Here is a 20,303-nt window from a genome sequence, read left to right as displayed (position 1 = left end):
CGTCGGCTTGTCCTCGACAGAGACGCGAGATAGCACTCGCAAGGCACCTTCCCTTCCGGCAGTCTCGTCCCACCAGATCATTTGGCCAAGCGTTTCCAGACCGTGTCTGGCACCGAAGTAACTTTTCCCGGTCACTCGAGCCTCTAGAATTCTTCCCTTAGGGATCAGCTCCACGGTGTACGATTCGTCCGTGTCTAAGCCTGGTCCTATCGGCCTGCTATTTCCCGCGGACAGGTATATCACGAACGTGTCCACCCCGGATCTGCTCTTGGCGTTTGGTACCTTCACTAGGCTCCTTATGTTACCTGAAAGATAAACGTGGAACATTAAAATCGTCGCAAATCGACGAGGGTTAGCGTTTCCTCGTGAAGAATTTACGAATATAGGTCAACGCTAGAACCACTGATCTGTGATGCGATGTGTGACCTAAATAGAGTGAATCACTGAAGACTCCTTTGGTAGTTCTAGCGTTAATCAATGATCTAAAACGCGGATTATGATCAAGTTCGCTTGTTCTAAGACAGCGCGTTATCCTTTTAATTATTCCTCATTGTTCCTGGATTCTATGGGCCAAGACAGTCATACTACCAACGAACCCAGTACTCGATATACATGGACGAATTCATCCGGATGTCTAATATAATTTGTCGATAAATGATTAGGGAAGCGAGGTTCGATTTCGATAAATCGTATGTTCACCGATAAAGACGTCCTTGGCGTGCTCCAGCAAATTCTTCGTCTCTTGGTCGCTGGTGTTCACCGTGACGAATTCGATCTGCTGCAGATGTATGATCACGCTGTCCTCGCCCAGGAACACATTTCCGGTCGGTCTGGGCCAAAGCAGCCTGGTGTTTCCGCCGCACAGAGCGATACAGCTGGCCAAAGAGGTCCTCGAGGATCTCACTGCTCTCCTCTCGCATCTTCCGTCCACGCAGGCCCAGGACCAGGGGCTCTGAAACGTTCTGCGATCCGAACGGATCGCCAATCACGCAACTTTTAGCCATTTACCGGACGAACCACCTCGTCTTTCATCTTCTCCTAATTTCTCCTTGCAACCTCGCGTTTTACGATACTCTGTCAAGCACCAAATGGATGATTTGCCATGAAACATAGCGAGACAAAGAGAGGTTGAAGCAGTACGAGTCCAATGATAGAGTTATACGTATACAGGGATGGTTTTTATGTTTTAGTGTCGGCAATGTTTCCCCCTTTTCTATCCGAATTTTTCCGATTTTTCCAGATTTATCGTACGCGGAATTTTGATGCATTCTCTGTTAGTATAGGGATGGTTTTTATGTTTTAGTGTCGGCAATGTTTCCCCCTTTTCTATCCGAATTTTTCCGATCTTTCCAGATTTATCGTACGCGGAATTTTGATGCATTCTCTGTTAGTACAATAGAGATATCTCTGTCGAGAAGCTGCGCGTTTGTTTCGTTATTAAAAGCAAGAACCTTCGTTCGAGGATATTGTTCGCAGTTTGCTTTGTCTTCCTTGCTCCGTTCCGTCGAAAATGCAACAGTTGAGTCATCGTCATTACTCGGACAATTAAGTCGCCTGAACGTGTGAGTCAGTAGCAACGAACGTGTTAAGCCTGATTGGACAGCAGTGAAATATATCGCAAAGCCCTTGGCGTTCAAACGTAAAATTCAATGTTTATCGCGTAAACAATGAGTATAAATCAACGTTACGCGATAATTCCGAATGCTCAATGGCCTTCCGATGGTCGACAGAAAAAGGTGGTCCGACAGTAAAAGATAAGAACTATCTCGGTTTTTAGGGTATCAAGAACTTGGGTACAGTGCATACAGGAAAATAACGCAGAGCTGAGGGAAAGTTGAAGAACGGAGAAGAAGATCGTGAGACGGAGAACTAAAATCTACACAGATAAGAGTGACAAACATCCTAAATTAAATAGCCGTTCGTAGAGTCTTCCAGAGTCTTCCAGAGTCTTCCGAAGCTCTCCGTGAAAATCCAGTAGAATCGAAAACGAGGGAACAGAAGTGAAATGGAAGCAAATTGAAGTAATATTACACAGGATTAGATAAAGATTAGAAAACCAACTTTCTCACCGGAGCCAATGGTAATTCGATTCTTCCGTGAAATTCCGAGCAATGGGAATTCGCGAGCGACATATACAAAGTCGATCTCTGATATCTCGCGGACTGCGCGATTAATTAAAAATCCTGACGATCAAGCTGCAATTTGTCGGATAACCATCCATAAACATTTCGAAAAGCAATCGAAAGAAACATCGAGCACGAGGATCAAATAAACGATTCGAATAGATCGTAATGATTCTCGGAAGACGGGAAATGGAAGCCAAACGAAGAAGAGGATCGAGGCAGTGGCGTGTGAAAAACAGCCAGGTATATATGTTACCGTCGAACAGATAGAATCATCCTGATAAATATTCATGATACGCTTAATTACGAACTTAGAAATATTCATGAACAACTTTGTAATACTGAAACGAGGCTGCACGTTGGACTGGCGGGCGTTATCAGCCAACTACCGACGCATCCGATAAATTTCAGAAAAATCCTCTCGTTAGCCGAAAGGTGTTAAGCTCAACAACGACACGGTCACGGTGTATATTCGCGATTCATTCGAACATTATCCGGCTTCCTCGAGCGTGTACAACCGGAGGATCGTTAATGGCGGCTTAATTTGTTCCGAGACGGAATTTTTACTCGTGTGGATACATTAAGTAATTACTAATTTCCAGCGACCGATGGAAAACATTTGCGCACGGATTCCGTCCAAACGAGCTGTCCAGAGCCGAGTCACGCGATTACGATGATTTACTCGAGCTTCCTGGTTAGAAAATGGCGAGAACGTGGCAACGGAAGCGACCGCTGCAGCCAACTAGAAGACAGTCTCCTTAAATATTCCTCGCCGTACCGTAAAATTAAGACAGAGATATAGACACGCTCCATTCTCGCAGACACGATGGAAGAAACTTCCTCTTATATCGCGATATTCCACGTGCAATTATTCCACGATGCTTCCACGAACGAGCCAAGTATCATCGGTACCCCGATACCCGGAATCGCGTCTGCCTTGCAATTAGGGACTCGCGAACTCGGGAATCGTTCGAGCTGGACTTAGAACCGAGCATCCACATACGAGCATAGACCAAACCAGAGCGTCTAATGTACAAGAGAGTAGACAAGGGTTGAAATGAACGCCGGACATGCAGAGGAGTCGAAGGAGAAAGCGGTCGGACGACACAGTTGTCCCAAAGAACAGCCGATGAAGCGGACGTCGGGTCATCCCTGGAGAAGAGAAGAGAAATCGCGGGTGGCCATGGGAATGGGGGTGAAACTTCCGTGGGAGGGGGACAAAAGAAAAGCTGTTGTTTTGTTTAGCAAGTACAGGCATCCCTCCAGGTCGTGGAAGACGTTACCTAGGCTCTTCCAGATACTCGTAGAGCCGTTCCTCGGGTCTCTTCGTGCTTTCATTACCAACCAGGAAAGTAACCAAGCCTCGTTGCAACTCCTTCAGTCTTTGACGTCGATCACCAAAGTCGGCGTACAGTTGCGTGCGGTAGGTAACGAACGAAACAAGATTCGGCAACAAAAGTTATAAACAAAGATTATATAAATAACGTCCGTTTCGTGCGAGGAGAGAGAGAGAGAGAGAAAGAGAGAGAGAAAGAGAGAGAGAGTTGGTGGACGAGGACCAGAGGATTAGATCGTACGTACAGGTGGAACTGTTGGGATAATCGGATCGATTGGGCCAGTGAAGAGAGTAGTGGCAAGGACGAGACGCGATGGAGAGGAATCTGATAAAAGAAGGCAACAAAAAAGGAAAAAAAAAAAAGGAATAAATGTACGTATAAAACGAGAAAAGATTGGAAGCTCGCATTCTTCCTCTCTAATTAGATTAGATTAAATTAGATAGACTGCCGGGAATGATAAGACCGTAGTCGACGTATAAGAGAATGAGCGATCGAATGGCGCCGATCCGAGAACGTCTCGAGAACGACTCGGCGACCATGTGGAGCTTAATAGGCGATAATAGGGCCGAGTATCGACTCGTTCTCCTGGCTATCCGTGCATAGTATCATCGCGTACTTACCGTCGTGACGAGAACGGCTGCAGAGAAGCAAGCGGTGGAGCGTGCGCGTACATAGCGATCAGCAGGACCCCGGTCATCAGGACCAGGAAGAGGAGGATCTTCCTCATCCATCCGCTCGGCACGCTGCCTACCATTCTCGCGAGTCTGCAAAAGAAATAAATTAATTTCCGTTAACGTCCTTTCATTATCGTTCCCTCAGATACTCTTCGATCACCGTTATTATCCAATACGTTCCGATTTATCGAGATATCATCCTCTTACAAAATGCAAGATCGGTTAAGCACTCGGAAGAGGAAGAAGCTGCATGGAAGGTACCGTGAATGGAAGTTGCATTTCTTCGTGTACAGGATTTATACCGAAGATAAGATACACCGCGAGTTATTGTGAAATATAAATTTCCAAAGGCAAATACGATGCCGAGCAAACATTCGACTTAATCTTATCTCGAACACTGACTGCAATGTATCGAAACCTACACCTTCCTATTTGCTCTCCACTTTCGTTATCTGTATTTTCCGATCAAATTTACGATTTTCTTAAGTGTTTCACTCGTCGTGCGCTTTTATGTCCTTACGACAGGTTCTATGTATTTTTCGCGCTGTGCAAACTTACCACGCAGTGTCATCGCGTATCGGAAGAATAGTAACGATATCTAAATTGTTAGTGAAATTACGACGCAACGGTGTCCGACAGACCAACCACCTGACGAATTCTAGCGCCTTATCGTCTAAGAATGCAACAGCCATTAGGAAATCGGCTTACGTTTAAACCGAAGTAAGCCCGACTGAGTTACCGAGCCTAATCTTACTCTGAAAGATAAATTTACCAACTATAGTGATTCGGATATTCGACAAACACCTTGACAGTTACCCAACTGGCCAAACTTGGCGGCCGAACTTGGCCCGAAGAATTGTTACCTTCCGACACGATTCCATAAAGCGTCATCGAGCTTGACGCAATCGATCGTCCTGAACGGGAACAGGTGACGATATCTCGTAGGTTCGTCCATCGTGCACGGGCAAGGAGCGACTTATTCCGTAGTTTCGCCTTCACTAAGCTTCTACTAACTCGCCTCGACCGCTATTGCGTATCGAGAGGCTAAAGTTTTCGTGTTAACGAATAACCGCTGACCGAGGATCGATTGGAACAACCTGTACCGGCAAATTGACTCGAAGGACAGGCGAAAGTTTCACGGTAATTTTATGCGAACACGTCGATGCCCGAGGAGGGATAGAAGACGGTAGAGGGCTATGAGAACCAGACGGCAGTGTGCACGGCTTTGTGCTTTGGTTTCTGATCGATTGAACGCGGGATAGCTTCTTCTTTAATGCCTTCCCCTCCTCCGTCAATTTTTTATCGTCCATGCCATAAGAACTTTAGAAAAATATCTAAAAGTGGCTACGACGGCCTACTTTCATTTTCAAACGGTGCAATCTTTCAATTCTCTTCTTGCAACTTCTTCTTTTCAACCCCCTACATCGATCCGAATCGCACTTGGCACTTTATGCGAGCTAGGGTTCATAGTAGAGGTCCTACCTATTTCGTTGCCTAAAATTCGACTCTATTTTCGTATCTTTCCGACGAATATCTGTGTTAGTATGTTCTAGTCGAATTAAATCGTGGTTTATGTAGAGGAATTAGGAAGGGTGGAATAAAGAATTGTCCAATGCGACGTGAGATTACAGAGGGTTAAGAGATTCTTGCTATTTTCCTCGGATTCGTCGGTGAAATATCTACCTATCCTCGCGAAAACAGGAATCGCGATTAAATTCGAACGAACTGCTTCTTAAACGCGGGAATTTAAGCCTTAAGTGATTTTTAACGTTACTCTTTATTCGCTTCTACCGAATTGCCCAACAAAACCGGGACGTTTTAGCACAAAGGGTGTGCAAGCGGAGGTGTGCAACGCCGAAAAGGGGGCGGTCTTCGAACAGAGAAATCCTCGTTCTTACAAAGGCTTTTTGTTTCAAGCAGACGGGTTGTTCTATCTCGATACACGTTCCAGCAATGGTGGAACACGCGTGACTCACGCTGGGGAGCGATGCTTTTGTGCAATTAGGTCCGCGACCCTTTTTAAGGCGTGTCTTCGTGCCACGAAAATAATTCGTCGTTTCTGGTCAGACGGTTGATTAAGAAGAAAATGACTCTCTAACATTAATTTACTCCTCTTCTCATTTATCCTGCGTTGATTCAAATCGCAGTGTCGGTTAATAACTACATCAGCTACGCTTTATAAAGCATGAAGATTCGCTAACTTTAATCTTTCCTAGAATAAGGAAATTATTTTTCTTAATTATAAAATAATACACAAAATTCGAAAATAAATTCGTTAATATTTCTGACAGTTGATTCAGAAGGAAAGCATTATCTAACATTTATTTTTTAATTGTTACTTAATAACTATATCAACTACGCGTTATAAGGGTTGAAGAACCACCAGGTCTGATTTTTCATTGGATATAGATACCTTTTTTGGAATATAAAATAATATAAAATTATTTAATTACTTAATAATATAAAATTAAAAATAATTCGAGATTAATAGTAAGACAGTTGATTTGAAGGGAAAGGATTATCTAACATTTTTCTAATTATTACATAATATTTATATCAACTAGGCGTTATAAGGGATGAAGATACGTCAGCTTTGACACTTCATTGGATACAGAAATCTTTTTTTAAATTATAAAATAATGTAAAATAATTCGAGATTAATAATCAGATAGTTGATCTTCTTCTCACCTATCTCGCATCGATTAAAATAAAAATAAATTCACAAGGGACGACGATTCGACTTTTCGCTGAATGTAAAATTCTTTCCAAAAATTCTTCGAGAAAATTTTCACGTGAAAGAGTTCTAGACACTGAAAAGATCATCGAATCCACCTGACGAATAGCGTGTAACTATCTTATGTACTTCATACGTCGTTTGCATTGCTAATTCGAGTTGTAGATTAATCTTCCACGAAATTATACATGTCTGAAATGATGCTATGGATTTATCGTCACACGTTTTCGTGTAAGTCAGCTAAAAAATTCTATGGGTCGAACTTATTCTCCCTTCGTCGAATGCAATATCAATCACGGAATTCTTGACGTCGATGATCAAAAACTCGCCTAAACTCGCGTGGATTCTTCCCAATTCTGTCTACATAGCTACCTAACGTTGCGTTCGCGTGCAACTGGATACTTAACACAGTCTCGACTGACAGAATTCACCGTAGAGACTTTTGATTTGTACACCACGATCATTTTAATTTCTCAGAATATAGTGAAATATACTGCTCGGATTTATTAAGAAAGAATTCTTTGCTCTTGCGAGTATAAGGTTGCTTGCTGCTTCAAAGTTCCTAGATTTGATCAAAGAATTATACTAGTCGAATATCTGCATAGTGTCTACCTAAAATTCTAAATCTTCCCTATAGACTAATACAAGTGAATCTTTTTCGAGGTTTCTTATTATTGGATTGACAGGAAAGTAATTTAAGTGTTTATTTTTACAGATGTAGAAATAAAATTATCATCGATTTAGCATCAGTTTGCTGTAGTTACATGATTTCGTTTGATCAATCCTTTTGGAAGCTTTTCAATTTTATTTTTATGAGTTGGTACGGTGAGTAGATGAAGAAGGATTTTTCGAGTACCATGGTGTCTGAATAATAATACGTATAATAGATCACTGTGTTTTATATGCGTGTTAAGAGTATTTACGTATAATTTTATGAACTATCGGAGAAAATAATCAAGTTTGGAACAGTGATCTTCCGTATTAAGATAGGTCGTAAAACGTATCCTTCGCAAATATGGGTGTTATACTATGCCAGCATGTGCCATTAAGCTCGAAATGGGACTATGAAACGCCACGTGTGGACGATTATGTTGTGGGATTATTACAATATTTTACGACACTAATAATCTATATAATAACCATCGATAATTAATTAAGACTAAAAAATTCAGTTTAAACTAAAGGAAATTCTAAATCGAAAAAGAATCTCTCCAAGTTTCTTCTATTCGCAAGAAGCTACTAAATTTTCTAGCGTTCCAAAACACTCGCTGCAATGAACGAAAGAAACATTTTACCCCCTATCCACGACCTGAAGATCCATATCGAATAATCAATACCGACGACCACCATGAGCGAGAAAGGCTACAGCCCCTCTGACATAGGGACCTCCTATAGGGACATCAAAACGGAAAATACTGCTATCATACCGGTATCGTACCGGTAAATAGTTTTCAAGTGGAAATCGAGAAAAGTTAACCTTTACTTTGGTACAAGTTATTTCAGAATAAGATGACAAAGAGGGAAGCATAAATACAGGAAAATCGGTTCGAAGAATGTATCGGTATTGGTATTTCAGTGATAATTGATTTCGCTATTATAGTAGGTCTCTACGTTATCGGAATTGCATCGGTATTTATTTCAATTTTTGGTAATATACCGATTTCGATACTATACTGGTACTGGAATTTCGATGGCAGTCGATGTCGATAATATATCGGTTTCGATGTACTATACTGGTCCTGGAATTTCGGTGATAGTCGATTTCGACGATAGTCAGATTCGGTGACAATCGGTTTCGATATTATACCGATACCGATGTTTCGGTGATTGTCAATTTTGGGAATAAACGGTTCCGATACTACACTGGTCCTGGAATTTCGGTGATAGTCGATTTCGACGATAGTCAGATTCGGTGACAATCGGTTTCGATACTATACCGATACCGATGTTTCGGTGATTGCCAATTTTGGGAATAATGGGTTCCGATATTTTACCGGTACTGAAACTTCGGTGGTAGCCGATTTCGATGGTATAAAGGTACCAATATTTCGGCGACGGCTGATATCGGTATCATAGTAACATCGGTACGAAAATTATACCGATATTAAACCCATACTCCAGCATCGTAATCCTTCTTTGTACGACAGGTTTTAGCCTAACCCTTGCCCCGTGAAAGGTGGAAAGTAGCACCTTGGCCCTGTTCGTCCCGCCACGTCCCAGTTCCACGTCAGTGGCGCGGCTCGTCCTGCCACGCGAGGCGTCGCGACGCTTCGCGGCGTGCGCCGACGGCGGACGTCGCCGCGTCGCCTGAACTGGTAGCCAGGCAACGCGTATAATATGACCAGCGTAATAGTTTGGAACGAAACGGTCGCGGGAGCGGATCGGGTTCCTCGGCCATCGCTTTTCCCCGTATTTTTTTTTCTTTTTTTATTCCGCGTTTCCTACGTCGACGAGACGACGAGACGCTCGATGGAGAACGGAAGTGGCACGCGACAGCACCGAAGGAAGTCGAGAGAACGCTCGTACGTACACGCCGTCCACGCTTTATGCCGCGTTTCCATCGAACCAGACGTGTTCCTACGCTGTCGATCGAACACCATAGGTGCCTATCTCTTTTCGCGAACGAAAAGCCTGGAAAACGCAAGTGGCTTTGTGGTTCGTCTGTCGCGGAGGATTTAAGGGTTGGTCGGGGTTAATCCGTTAATTCGTTAATCGGCGACGGCGGAAGTGTAAGTCTGATCCTTTATGATGCAATAAGACAGCGAAAAATGGGGAAACAAAGGTTTGCAGATGTACATTTTCTTTCATCCTATCGAAAATAAAGACAGTTATTTTCGCAACGAGTCAAAGTGAAAATTAAATTAAATTGACAATTTTCTTTGCCGAACCAGGCATATCAGTCTCCCATCCTGAGTTCTCGGTAAAAATTTGATTTGGTAAATTTCTCGATAAATTCAGGTCCGGGGAATTATGTTTCACGGTTTGGGGGAGGGTAATCGACGAAGGGAGGGAAAACGCGTGCCTGATCGAACCGATTACTTCTTCGACACACGATGTTGCTTAACCGTAGGTGTAACGAGTTCAAATACGACGCGGTCGTGTGGGTTTCGATTTATCGAGTAGGTCGACGAGTTATGTAAAGTCGTTTGAACAGGCTGTCCCCGCAGTATTCTTAACCCGATGCATTTTTAACGCAGTTGCACAGCCCGTTGGAAATTCGGGCTTTCCGCGTCGGTGTGAACCGGGCTTTACGCGCGGAGATACGAAATGACGAAGCACGTTCGGCGACAGATATAGCGGAATACTAATTATACCGATTGTTCCTGACGATTTGATTGCGGCCGATTGATCGTCGGGGAAGCACCGTACACGTGTGTTACGAAGTTTCTGCACGTAACCGCATTATCGATCCTCGTTCTGGATTTAAAGAAAGGTAAATTCAGCCAGGAAACGAGGATACTGGGTAAATTCATACCTTCGAAGCTTCCTCGCGCGCTTTCACATCGTGATTGGAAAATATATAAATATATAAATAATATCTATGTTTGGTGACGTTTGTGTCTGCGTGTACGTCGAGTTTGTCAGCTTTTCATTCGATATGAGAAAAGAGAGGTGGCCAACTTTCACAGAAAGCTGAAAGTTTCTCGAATCGAGTAGGCTCGGCATAAATCGATCGCATGCTCGCGAAGGACGAAACAAATGGCGCAAGAACTATAAAGAAGCTCCGTTTGCTCGAATATTTTATCTCGCATCGCGTGCACCGGCCATTTTTTCTCGATTCCGTGGAGAAATGCGAAAGGCGTCACTACCCCTGCCGGATATTCGATATCGTCGTCGGGAGCAGAATTTTCCTCTGGATTATTAACTAACCGTTGTTTCGAGAATAATCGAGAGCGTGTAAGCAAGCTTTCGAGGGAAACGGGATATTCTAAAGGAAATTAAGGAGCGTGGGTTGAATTAAAATTGTCGAAGAAGCGAATGAAAAATTCGCAGTGGCACGAGATCTCGATAAACACGGCACGCCGTTGGCTATTTTAATACCGTGTCAAGGAGTTAATTATGCATGCTCGTATTCAAGATCGAGCTTCGTTTTCCATTGGAAGAACGCGAGTCTATGAAAACTGGGACGTATTTTAATTCCCACGTGAAATTCCTCGCGTTTGATCCGAGCCTTGCATTCGAGTCGATACTAATTTCTCCCATCGCGATCACGCTTCTTCCACCAATTCCAGTCCATTAACGTTCATCCAGGCAATTTCCGTCGATAAAAAATTCCTTCTTCGCCGATCGGATCAGAAAACAAACTTTGATTCCTGTTAATAGCTCGCTGGATACGTGCAATTTTATTTTATTTGCATGCTCGTTCCTCCGAAGTGATAATTTTCGCCGATTTTTCTTTAATAAAATGTAATTCGCCGATCTAAAGTTTTAATACGTTCATTGATCCTCCTACGTTAACGATTTCAATCGTAGCTGCGTATTTTTAAACGTCAGTGAAATATCGAACAACGAAGATCGGCGACGAGTCAAATATTTCTTTCAAAAAACGCGTCGAAATTATGCGAAATCGATGCTTCTCGCGCGACTTCTCGGCTTAAATCGTATTTCTGGCACAGTGCCTGCCTCCATCATCTTCTTCCCTTGAAATATCGAACTGCAGGGGTGTATCTGTCCATCAAACTTCTGGGAAAATTATCTTCCATCGACAGCTCGTTAATATTTCATTCGCTTGTTCACGAACGAGGAACCGAAATCGTTTGATAACGATTTCATGCCGATATTTGCATCATCGATGAGACTGATTTTCGCTGATTAGCAGGAAGAGAGTTCGAATCGAAAACCGGAATGAATCGCATCCAAACCTAATTCTAGATGCGTTCATAAAGCGTTCATTCATGATCAGAGTTGCACGATTTTCACTCTGAAATTTCCTTTGCCTCTTGCTGATTTACTCCCGAAACGTACATCGAGTTCTAAGGATCTTTCGAGCATTTTTAATTACCCACGCTCGTTACTCGTTACCCAATTTTTGCGCCGTGGAGAATCATTTTTATCGCAAATTATTTCACCGATTTATTCCTTCCTCAAAAATATTTTCCAATGCATATTTTCACTTCCAATCCCTACGACGCGAGAAATTCCTTTTATCGCGAATTTCCTCCGGCAATTTATTCCTTTTCTAAAAATATTTTCCAATGCAGATATCCAGCGCCAATTTTTACGCCGTCAGAAATTCCTTTCATCGCGAATTTTCCCCAATTTATTCTCTTTTCAAAAATATTTTCCAATGCAGACATTCACTTCCAATTCCCGCGATGTCGGCAATTCTTTTCCATTGCTGTGTCGTTTTTTGAAGATATTTTCCAGCCCGAATATTCACCCTAACTCCTATATTACCAGAGATTCCATCCACCGCGAATTTTCTCGATCGATCGATTCCTCTTTCAAAAATGCTTTCGCTGTTGATTTTCACGGGTACGTGGTAACGTTCGATCGCGAATATTCGATGTCGCTATTTTTCCTAGTGGCGAATATTTGGGCACAGGCGGTTAAACCTCGGCATAAAAGAAAGCAGCTTATTCTCATCCGCGCTACCGCGTATACGGTCAAATATCGCGAAGGAACGCGGACCAACAGGTTGGAAGTGGACGCGAGGACAGGGGATCAAAGGCTAAAAAAGGATGAATTAAAATTGCGCAGGTAGAGCCCGTGGTATGCGAGAAAAACGAGCATCTTGATCGAGGAAACCCAGGAGGATCGAAGGCCGGATAATTCGATGCAAATGCACCGGGAAGGCAAGCAGAGGACGGTACCAACCTCGAATATACCGTGACTGGGACGAACGAAAATGTCCTATGCCTCGGAACCACGATGAAAAGGTAAGGGTTGGCTTTTAGCCGGGATTCCCGCAAAGGGCGTGATCAATAAGCCTCGACACCGTTTCCAAAAGGTCTCTCTGTTTCTTTCTCCGTTCTCTAACACTACAACTACCGAGCTGCAGTGTGCTCCTACATATGCACCTAAATCTATTATATACATAATAATTCTATCACATTTCTATGTATAATCGAATAAAAATTGAACAAATTTTCTGCTCGATATGAGTAATCCCGATACATTTGAGCAGCTTTTCGAAAGAAAGAAATTATCAGCGAACTTATTCTCCAATTTATATACGCAGTGCGATATCGCGGATAATTCGAAAAATAAGTTCCAAGTCGTTACGATCAGCTTAGCAGCTCTAGCATCGATCCCTGGTATCTTACGAACTTCCTTACCATCTATTCATTTATTACCAACGATGCATCTCGAATAAAATTTACGACACTCTCACCTCCGAATTTTGAACTCGAGACAGAGTAGGTCGAAAAAATCCTTTCACCTAGTAGAATTCTTTTTATCGCGAAGAAGCGATATTTTATCGTAAGAATCTTGTTTATCGCGCACGGAATAGATGTAGAGAGCCTCGAAGACCACGAGGCTTCGTGGAAAAGCGTGGGACGGGAATTTCCTGCCGATTTTCCTTCAAGGAAGTTCCAAAGATCGCAGGATCCCGTTGTAAACGGATCGCAAAGTGCTCGGATACGAATGCGATGGACGCCGAGCTCATTTACGAGCTAAGGTTTATCGACGACATTGGAACAGGTTTCTCGAGTCGCCGCGTTCCAAAACGTGGAAAATCAGGCGCGAAACAGCAAAGAGATGGCCGGAAAAGCCACGAGTGTGGTGAAACCGCGTCAGAAAACGAACGTTTCAGCTCGAGGTATCGACGAACGATGACGATACTGGCCGCGCTCGAGGCCTCTTCCACGAGCAAACGTAATGGCACGGGCGTGTACGAGGACGTGGCTATTTTACCGGGATACAATGTCACCACGACGGCGAGCGGCGCGGCCAGCAAGACGAGTCACTTCGAGACCGATTTGCATGGGAATGTTAACATCCTTCTCGGCGGGTGAGTAGCCGGCTTTCGATATGCGATATTCGATATCGACCAATCGCTCCGATCGGCCATGCACGATCCCGTGAACCGACTTTCAGGCACTTTCTAGCCAGGAGCCACCTGGCTAGGATCTCTACACGTGGCTCCGATTTATCCCATTGCTTCCCAGGGACAATTTTGTTATTTATATAGAGATTGGACGGTGGTAAATGGTAACAATGATATAAATAAAGTTACGAATGCTTACAGCAACGCTTAACGCAGTATTACTATATTACAACTCTGTTCGACTTCGACTCTTAACTTTACAACTATTATTTACTCTATTAATTAAATTTATTATTCATACATCGTTATTATTAATTCGATTTAGACTTTAACTCAATATTAACTGTCCTCTAATTGGTCCTGGCTTACTTTATATCCCCCCCCCCCCATGCACACGCTTTCCAATGTTTCCCTTAATATGAATAAATAAATGAAGGGTTCAGAACCTATTGAACTGCCATAGCCATTTTAATTTGTATGGGTTTTTGATTAAAATTTTTAATTGTATTCACATTTTCGACTAATATCATGGTGAGCTAATGATTTTGCATAAATAAAAGGATGAGAACCTATTGAATTGCTATAGCCATTTCAATTTGTATAGGTTTTCGATTAAAATTTTTAATTGTATTTAAATCATGCTAGGGATCTGACATGTCACCAAGGTTTTCCTGACTGACCTGGGTTTTGCACCTTCGATCCTCATTCTCACGGTAGCCTTCGTAAAGCTACGTGTACATGGTGGAAAATCTGCCATATTGCATTTATTTAATTTATTTTTCTATTTATATATTTATCGGTAAAACTTCGTCCCGAGAGACCAAAAGATCAACGAAATCCTACTTTATTATGGGAAATTAAAATTTTGGAATTAACCGTATCAGAAGCCTCCGGTACATGCAAGGTTAGTTCAAATAAAGGAATTAGGAAGAACTTATTCGGATGCGTGCATTGTAATACAGCAATTACAGAAAATACGGTTCAAATGTTTCTATGGTGTAGCAGGGTGTATTTATTTGAGTTTACTTGGTTTCCTTTTCACGGTGTCATACGGGAAATATTCGAAAAATTTTTCGATCCTGGAATATCTCCGTGGAACGATCGCGTGTATTTATTTCGAACGTTTCCCGTGTAATCGCGGGGAATCTGGATTAGATATTTTTCTATTAATCGCGGTGGATACATCTCGGGTATTTTCCTGCGGAATTACGGAGAACTCGTCTCGATATTTCCCTATGAAATCGCGGCGAATTTTTATCGAATATTGTCCCGCGAAATCGCGACGTATTTGCATTTATCGAACCTTCTTCCGGCGTAACTAGGGAAATTATAATATAAATATCGTAGAAATTTCCTGTCGCATGTTTTTCCGCGAAACGACATATCCTTCGACTAATCGGACCATTTATATATCCATTGGTTGCTATTAATAGTAACACGTTTCAAGAGTCGCTCCAGGTATTTGTATTTTCAACAGCTCTCATTAGCCGATCGATCGTCACGTAACAGCCAACCATGTAAATACGGTTTATTTAAATTTTAAATAACATTCGTGCGTTAGCGGGAGGGGATTTAAAAATGGCGGATCTGGGTTGCCGGTGAGATTTGCATAGTTTTCCGATTTTTAAATCGCTACCGACATTAATCACCCTGCAGCGTCACCTCGCTTAATTAAAGCTCACGGAACTTTCTTCTGGCCACTTCCCGACAGGCTAAAGAAAAGATAACATCCGGCAAGAATGGCCTAGTCTCCTTTCTATGTCATAGACCGTATTTACCGAATAAACCACTAGATCAGTGTTTCTCAAACTACATTAGCATAAGCAGCGAAACTTCACGAGCTTCCGCGATTTTTCACCGACCGCGCGTACGAAAGTTACTGCTGGAAATAAATAAATAAACGAAACAGCAGGTACACCGAACTTTCGCGTAAAATGTATCACGCGAAACTTTTATCCGATGTCAAACGCGACGACGTACGTAAGTTTGCGCCTCGAAAACTTGGCAGGAGAAGGGACTTCTGGAAATTCAGTTTCCGCGAAATTCGTACGTAAGATTCCCGATTTCATTTTCGAATAGTTTCCATCGATTCGATCTTCGATCACTGGAAATCCGATTATAGAGGAATTCCCTGGAAAGAGGAAGAATTCACGCAGGCTGGAAACAAATTCCGCGATTCCGAGAAAAATTCCAGATTCTGTTTTCGGATGATCGAAATGTCAATTATACGAAAATTCTCGAAAGGAGAGAACATTTCATGGGGCCTCGAAACGACACTGAGACTCGATGAATCGTGACGCAAATCCGACGAATGAAAATAAATACCGCGATTCTGGACAAATTTTTTATTCCATTGTTAAATAATTTTGATCGATTTTATCTCCAATAACTAAAAATTCTCGCGTAGAAGAAAACATATTTTTGAACGTCGAAGCGACGCTAAAATTCGAGGAAAATTGGAAAAAATCGTGTCGCGAATCCAACGAATGGAAATAAATTCCCGAATTCATAATAAAATAATTTTGATCGATTAGATCTGCAATAATTAAAAATTCTCGCGTAGAAAAAAAAACGTTTTTGAACGCTGGAACGATAAAATTCGAGGAAAATTGGAAAAAATCGTGTCGCAAGTCCGGCGAATGGAAATAAATTCTGCGATTTTAACGAAAGAGTATACGCACGACTCGTGACTTGCAAAGAGAACGGTTTATACAGGAAGCAGGTCCGTCACCGTAATAATCACAGGAACAACTGTATTACGGTAACCATGATCCTTTAATACACGTGCTATCGTAAACACAGGCCGTCGAATTGCCACGGTGCTAAGCTCGTGGTCGCTGAAATCGTCTCGACGAACCGTGAAATCAGCCTCGTCCTTTTATCCGCGTGAAACGACGCTCAAAGGCGGATAGCGTCGCTCACAGTCGCCATTGCATTCGAGTTTCTAACTTTCAAAAGCGTTCCAGCCATTAAGGACAGTATGGGATGAGTGAAAGCGATTACTGCACTCGCAAGAACAATTTCCAGGTTTACATTAGTGGATATTAGACACACTTGCTTTCGCTGACTTGCTTTTTTATTGGTTAGGTCGATCTCGCAACGATCATAGTTTTACTCACTTTTCTAGGAGCAATCGCTTCCTTGACGCGTGCACCATGATTCGGAAGACAGTATCGATTCCCGTGGCCTATAATATACAGGGTGGATCTTTAGCTCGGTTACCATGCGCGTTTCTGTCGGTTTTTATTCGCAAAAAGCATCGAATAAAAATCGGAATCTCGCGAAAAGATGGTTAAGCTACTCAAACTCAACGGAATAAAACGATAGAGTGAAGATTCCGCAAAGCGTTTTCGAAACGGTGAACTTTACGACGTCTTTCCGCGTTTCGAGTCGCAATGGAACCAGTTAGACTGGTCGAGTCGAATGAGACACTCTGTGATATTTAAACGCAACGCATTCCAATTTTGCGTTATATCTTACAACGTTAAATCGCGACTCGCAATCGTAAATTACGCTGCTGTTCCAGCTGAACGACGCTTACGTCGGATTCGACGAACCCAAACTAACGAGCATCAGCGCCATCTACGCCGCGTAACTCGCAAATTACTTCCATCTTGTCTGCCAATCCCGATATCGTATCGCGATATTTCGTCGCTACATTTACCACCATTCCCATGTACAGCCATAATTTTCGTCTCCCCGTTCGGACGATAGTAAGGGGTTTAAGAAGTCCTAATTAATCACAGTCTCGTCTGCGAATCAGTGAGGGAAATTGGGACGATGGAGGCTTCAGACATAGTTAATTCGCGGTAACTCGGCTCGTGCTTGGTTTTAGAGGCCATAAATCGCACCTAGAACCGATAACATGGCAGACCGAGCCCCAAGATGATCTAAAGCGGTCTGAGCCATGGCGGAAAAGGTTGACGGCGCGCTAAATATACGCTCGATGGTCCCTGTTCCTCTCTCAGCTACGGCCACGCTGCTCTAACTCGAGTCACGGACTCTGTTTCCTTGCAGGGCGATGCTCAGCGGCGTGATTATAGTCGTCTTCTTGATGTGCTACTGCTGTCACAAGAGCATCCGGAAGAACCGACCGCAAGAGTACCCGCAGTACTGGAGGACGGAACCGGACGTGCATAGCCTCGAGGTCTTCACCACGGAAGCGCACGCCGCTGTGAGTGATATCGCCGATCGCGTGAAATTAGTCACGCGATGATTCGTGTCGCGTTGATTAGCTAGCTATGGTAATCGTAGCGGCGACAATTGCGAGCGATAAATAATTCATCGATCGAATTACGTTCCGACCGGGAGCGAAATCCGATTCGGTCCTATCAGCGAGAGGCGAAAATTGAGAAGCATCGAGGGAGATATTTCTTTCGAACATGTAAAATTTCCGGGGTAAACGTGGACGCAAAATTGACCACGGGTTAGCCCTTTCTAAAGGAGTAGTCGGCAAGATCGTAGCGTTCGAGATTTAGAACTCGCGAGAATGCGGAAATACTTGTGGCATCAGAATTTAGCGGACTCGTTGAGCGTTTCTACTATTAGAGTTTCAGTATTCCTTACTGGAGTGACGCAAACTCCGCAAACCGGAATTCGCCGTAATTATCAATAGCGTTTCCTTTTCCCACTGAAGTTCAGCAGTCGAGTTACTTTCGTATCTCGGAATTAGCATATCTTCCCCTAGAAATCGAGGAAACGACGCTGTATCTCGACCTAGAAATCATAGGGATATCGCTGCAGCGCGTGGTTTGAAATAAAAGAAATATTTGCTCGTTTGAAAAGTTATATCAGCCACTTCCCGGATGCCGAAGTAGAAAAATAGAGTCGAGCTGAATTGCCGCGAATCTGACAAACGAATGCGATCCTAGCCAAACGAAAATCGCCTAACCGGACAGGGTAGGGTTAACAATAGCGAGATCCCGCTTTCAGAAAATGGCCGCCTCGAGTTCAGCCACTTATTAACGCGAGTACAGTGTACATCGGGCTCATTACGATCCACGTTCACGAAAGTGGTGCACTTAAACGGCACGTTATGTAAGGTCCGGTTAAAATAGCTCACGCGAACCGAACTTTCCGTGGTCCGATCAAATCGAGCTGAATTTAGGTGGTAGCCGAACCTACCAGAAACGTTCTAGGAAACGATACCTTACCCGTGCTTTCCGGCAGACCAAAACTAAAATGGCGGAACACGATGGCCCCGTTCGATGAGAGCCAGCCTGTTCAGGTTAATCTGACCTACGTTAAACGCGAAACGGACGTATTATGCGTTAGCTATGCTTACAACTGGCCAATCATGCCACCAATTGCGGTGAAATCGTTTGCGGTTCTGGTTAAACTAATACGATCCCGTGATTAGGAATCATCCTTTCACGCTCCACTCGCCTTTCGTATTCTCGGCGTCTCTGTTCGGCAGCGAGACGTTTGCGAAATTCGGAAAAAGACCAAACACGACAGAGTTCGATCTAAAAATATTGGCAAACTGGCTGAGACTCGGTCGCGAGAACGTCTAATTCGAACGAAACAACGATACGCTAGGATGCTAATTAGCGTCTAGACAATTGACGTTCCAGATGGACAACAGCTGGACAATTAAAGCTTATGTAATCGATACGCGAGTGGTTAATCTCCGCAACATCTGGACAATGTGTACCAGAGAATATTCGCCGTTCATTAGCCTAATCCACCGAGAGAACACTCGTCCAACCTTTGACTAACCGACGATAGACCTTCTCGCGAATCGTCTAAATTGCAAAGATCAACCGGTACCGGCGGTCAAACGTGAGCGTTTAAAATTAACACGGACTCGGTCGACTCGCGTGAGACTGAATGAAAAATACCCAAGACTTCCCGGAATTGTTAGCGATTTTCTAACTCCTCGTGTAATCTCGAAGGGGAAACTTACCGCGGACACGAGTGTCCGAAGCGATAGTTAAATATAACGCGATTTAATCCGCGAGAAAAGTACCAAAACGCTTCAATGCTTATGGTTTGTTCGCAGTGCTGCGAGAGACAGTCGACGACCGATGGAAACCAAGACGAGAGCACCTACGGTGCACTTTCCTGCCCCGTCACGCCGAACTCTGGCCCTGGACCACCTCCGACCTACGACAGCCTGATCTTCGATCCGAAGAGCTTACCCAATTGCATCGACAAGAAAGCCGAAGGCGCAGACACACCTGGAACCATCATTCCTTCCATGGTGTCCACGTTGCTGAGCCTGAGCACGACCGTGAGACCCACGGAATGTAACGAGGTCGCAGAGCAAGAAACCTCCGACGAAGGATTGCCTTCTTACGAGGCTGCCTTAAAGCTAGACGCGAGTGGCTACGTCTAGCACGTGACCGACACGCCTCTGATCTCGAAGAATTTTACGATTCCCCGAGTCCATCGCGTTTCTTCCCGCGTCCTTCTTCGGACAGAGATCGGAAGAGCGAGAATGTT

The 20,303-nt window shown here is 43.5% G+C and overlaps 2 protein-coding genes across 2 annotated transcripts in view; one reads left to right on the top strand and one right to left on the bottom strand.

Annotated features, from left to right (window-relative positions):
• fdl (fused lobes) overlaps positions 1-20,303 on the bottom strand; it is a 37,551-nt gene that overhangs the window by 2,719 nt on the left and 14,529 nt on the right. The window contains exons 2-6 of the mRNA XM_017908610.1: positions 16,979-17,046; positions 4,081-4,224; positions 3,407-3,505; positions 700-962; positions 2-305 (exon numbers count right to left, since the gene is read on the bottom strand). Of these exons, the coding sequence (XP_017764099.1) occupies positions 2-305; positions 700-962; positions 3,407-3,505; positions 4,081-4,224; positions 16,979-17,016 (848 nt within the window). The 5' untranslated portion in view covers positions 17,017-17,046. The remainder of the gene's footprint in view (position 1; positions 306-699; positions 963-3,406; positions 3,506-4,080; positions 4,225-16,978; positions 17,047-20,303) is intronic.
• s-cup (spermiogenesis-related protein stanley-cup) lies at positions 12,716-20,204 on the top strand. Its single transcript, XM_017908609.1, has 4 exons — positions 12,716-12,747; positions 13,626-13,823; positions 17,877-18,033; positions 19,861-20,204. The coding sequence occupies exons 1-4, from the start codon at positions 12,740-12,742 to the stop codon at positions 20,194-20,196; spliced, it is 699 nt and encodes a 232-aa protein (XP_017764098.1). The 5' UTR covers positions 12,716-12,739; the 3' UTR covers positions 20,197-20,204.

The sequence above is a fragment of the Eufriesea mexicana genome, unplaced genomic scaffold (genome assembly GCF_001483705.2).
Source record: "Eufriesea mexicana isolate 0111107269 unplaced genomic scaffold, ASM148370v2 scaffold11296, whole genome shotgun sequence".
NCBI classification, from domain to species: domain Eukaryota; kingdom Metazoa; phylum Arthropoda; class Insecta; order Hymenoptera; family Apidae; genus Eufriesea; species Eufriesea mexicana.
This window is presented reverse-complemented; position numbering and strand designations above follow the sequence as displayed.

Excerpts from the sequence above, each read along its gene's own strand:
- s-cup (XM_017908609.1), top strand. Across the intron at positions 13,824-17,876 it reads GTTAACATCCTTCTCGGCGG|GGCGATGCTCAGCGGCGTGA; the intron begins GTGAGTAGCCGG and ends GTTTCCTTGCAG. Across the intron at positions 18,034-19,860 it reads CCACGGAAGCGCACGCCGCT|TGCTGCGAGAGACAGTCGAC; the intron begins GTGAGTGATATC and ends GTTTGTTCGCAG.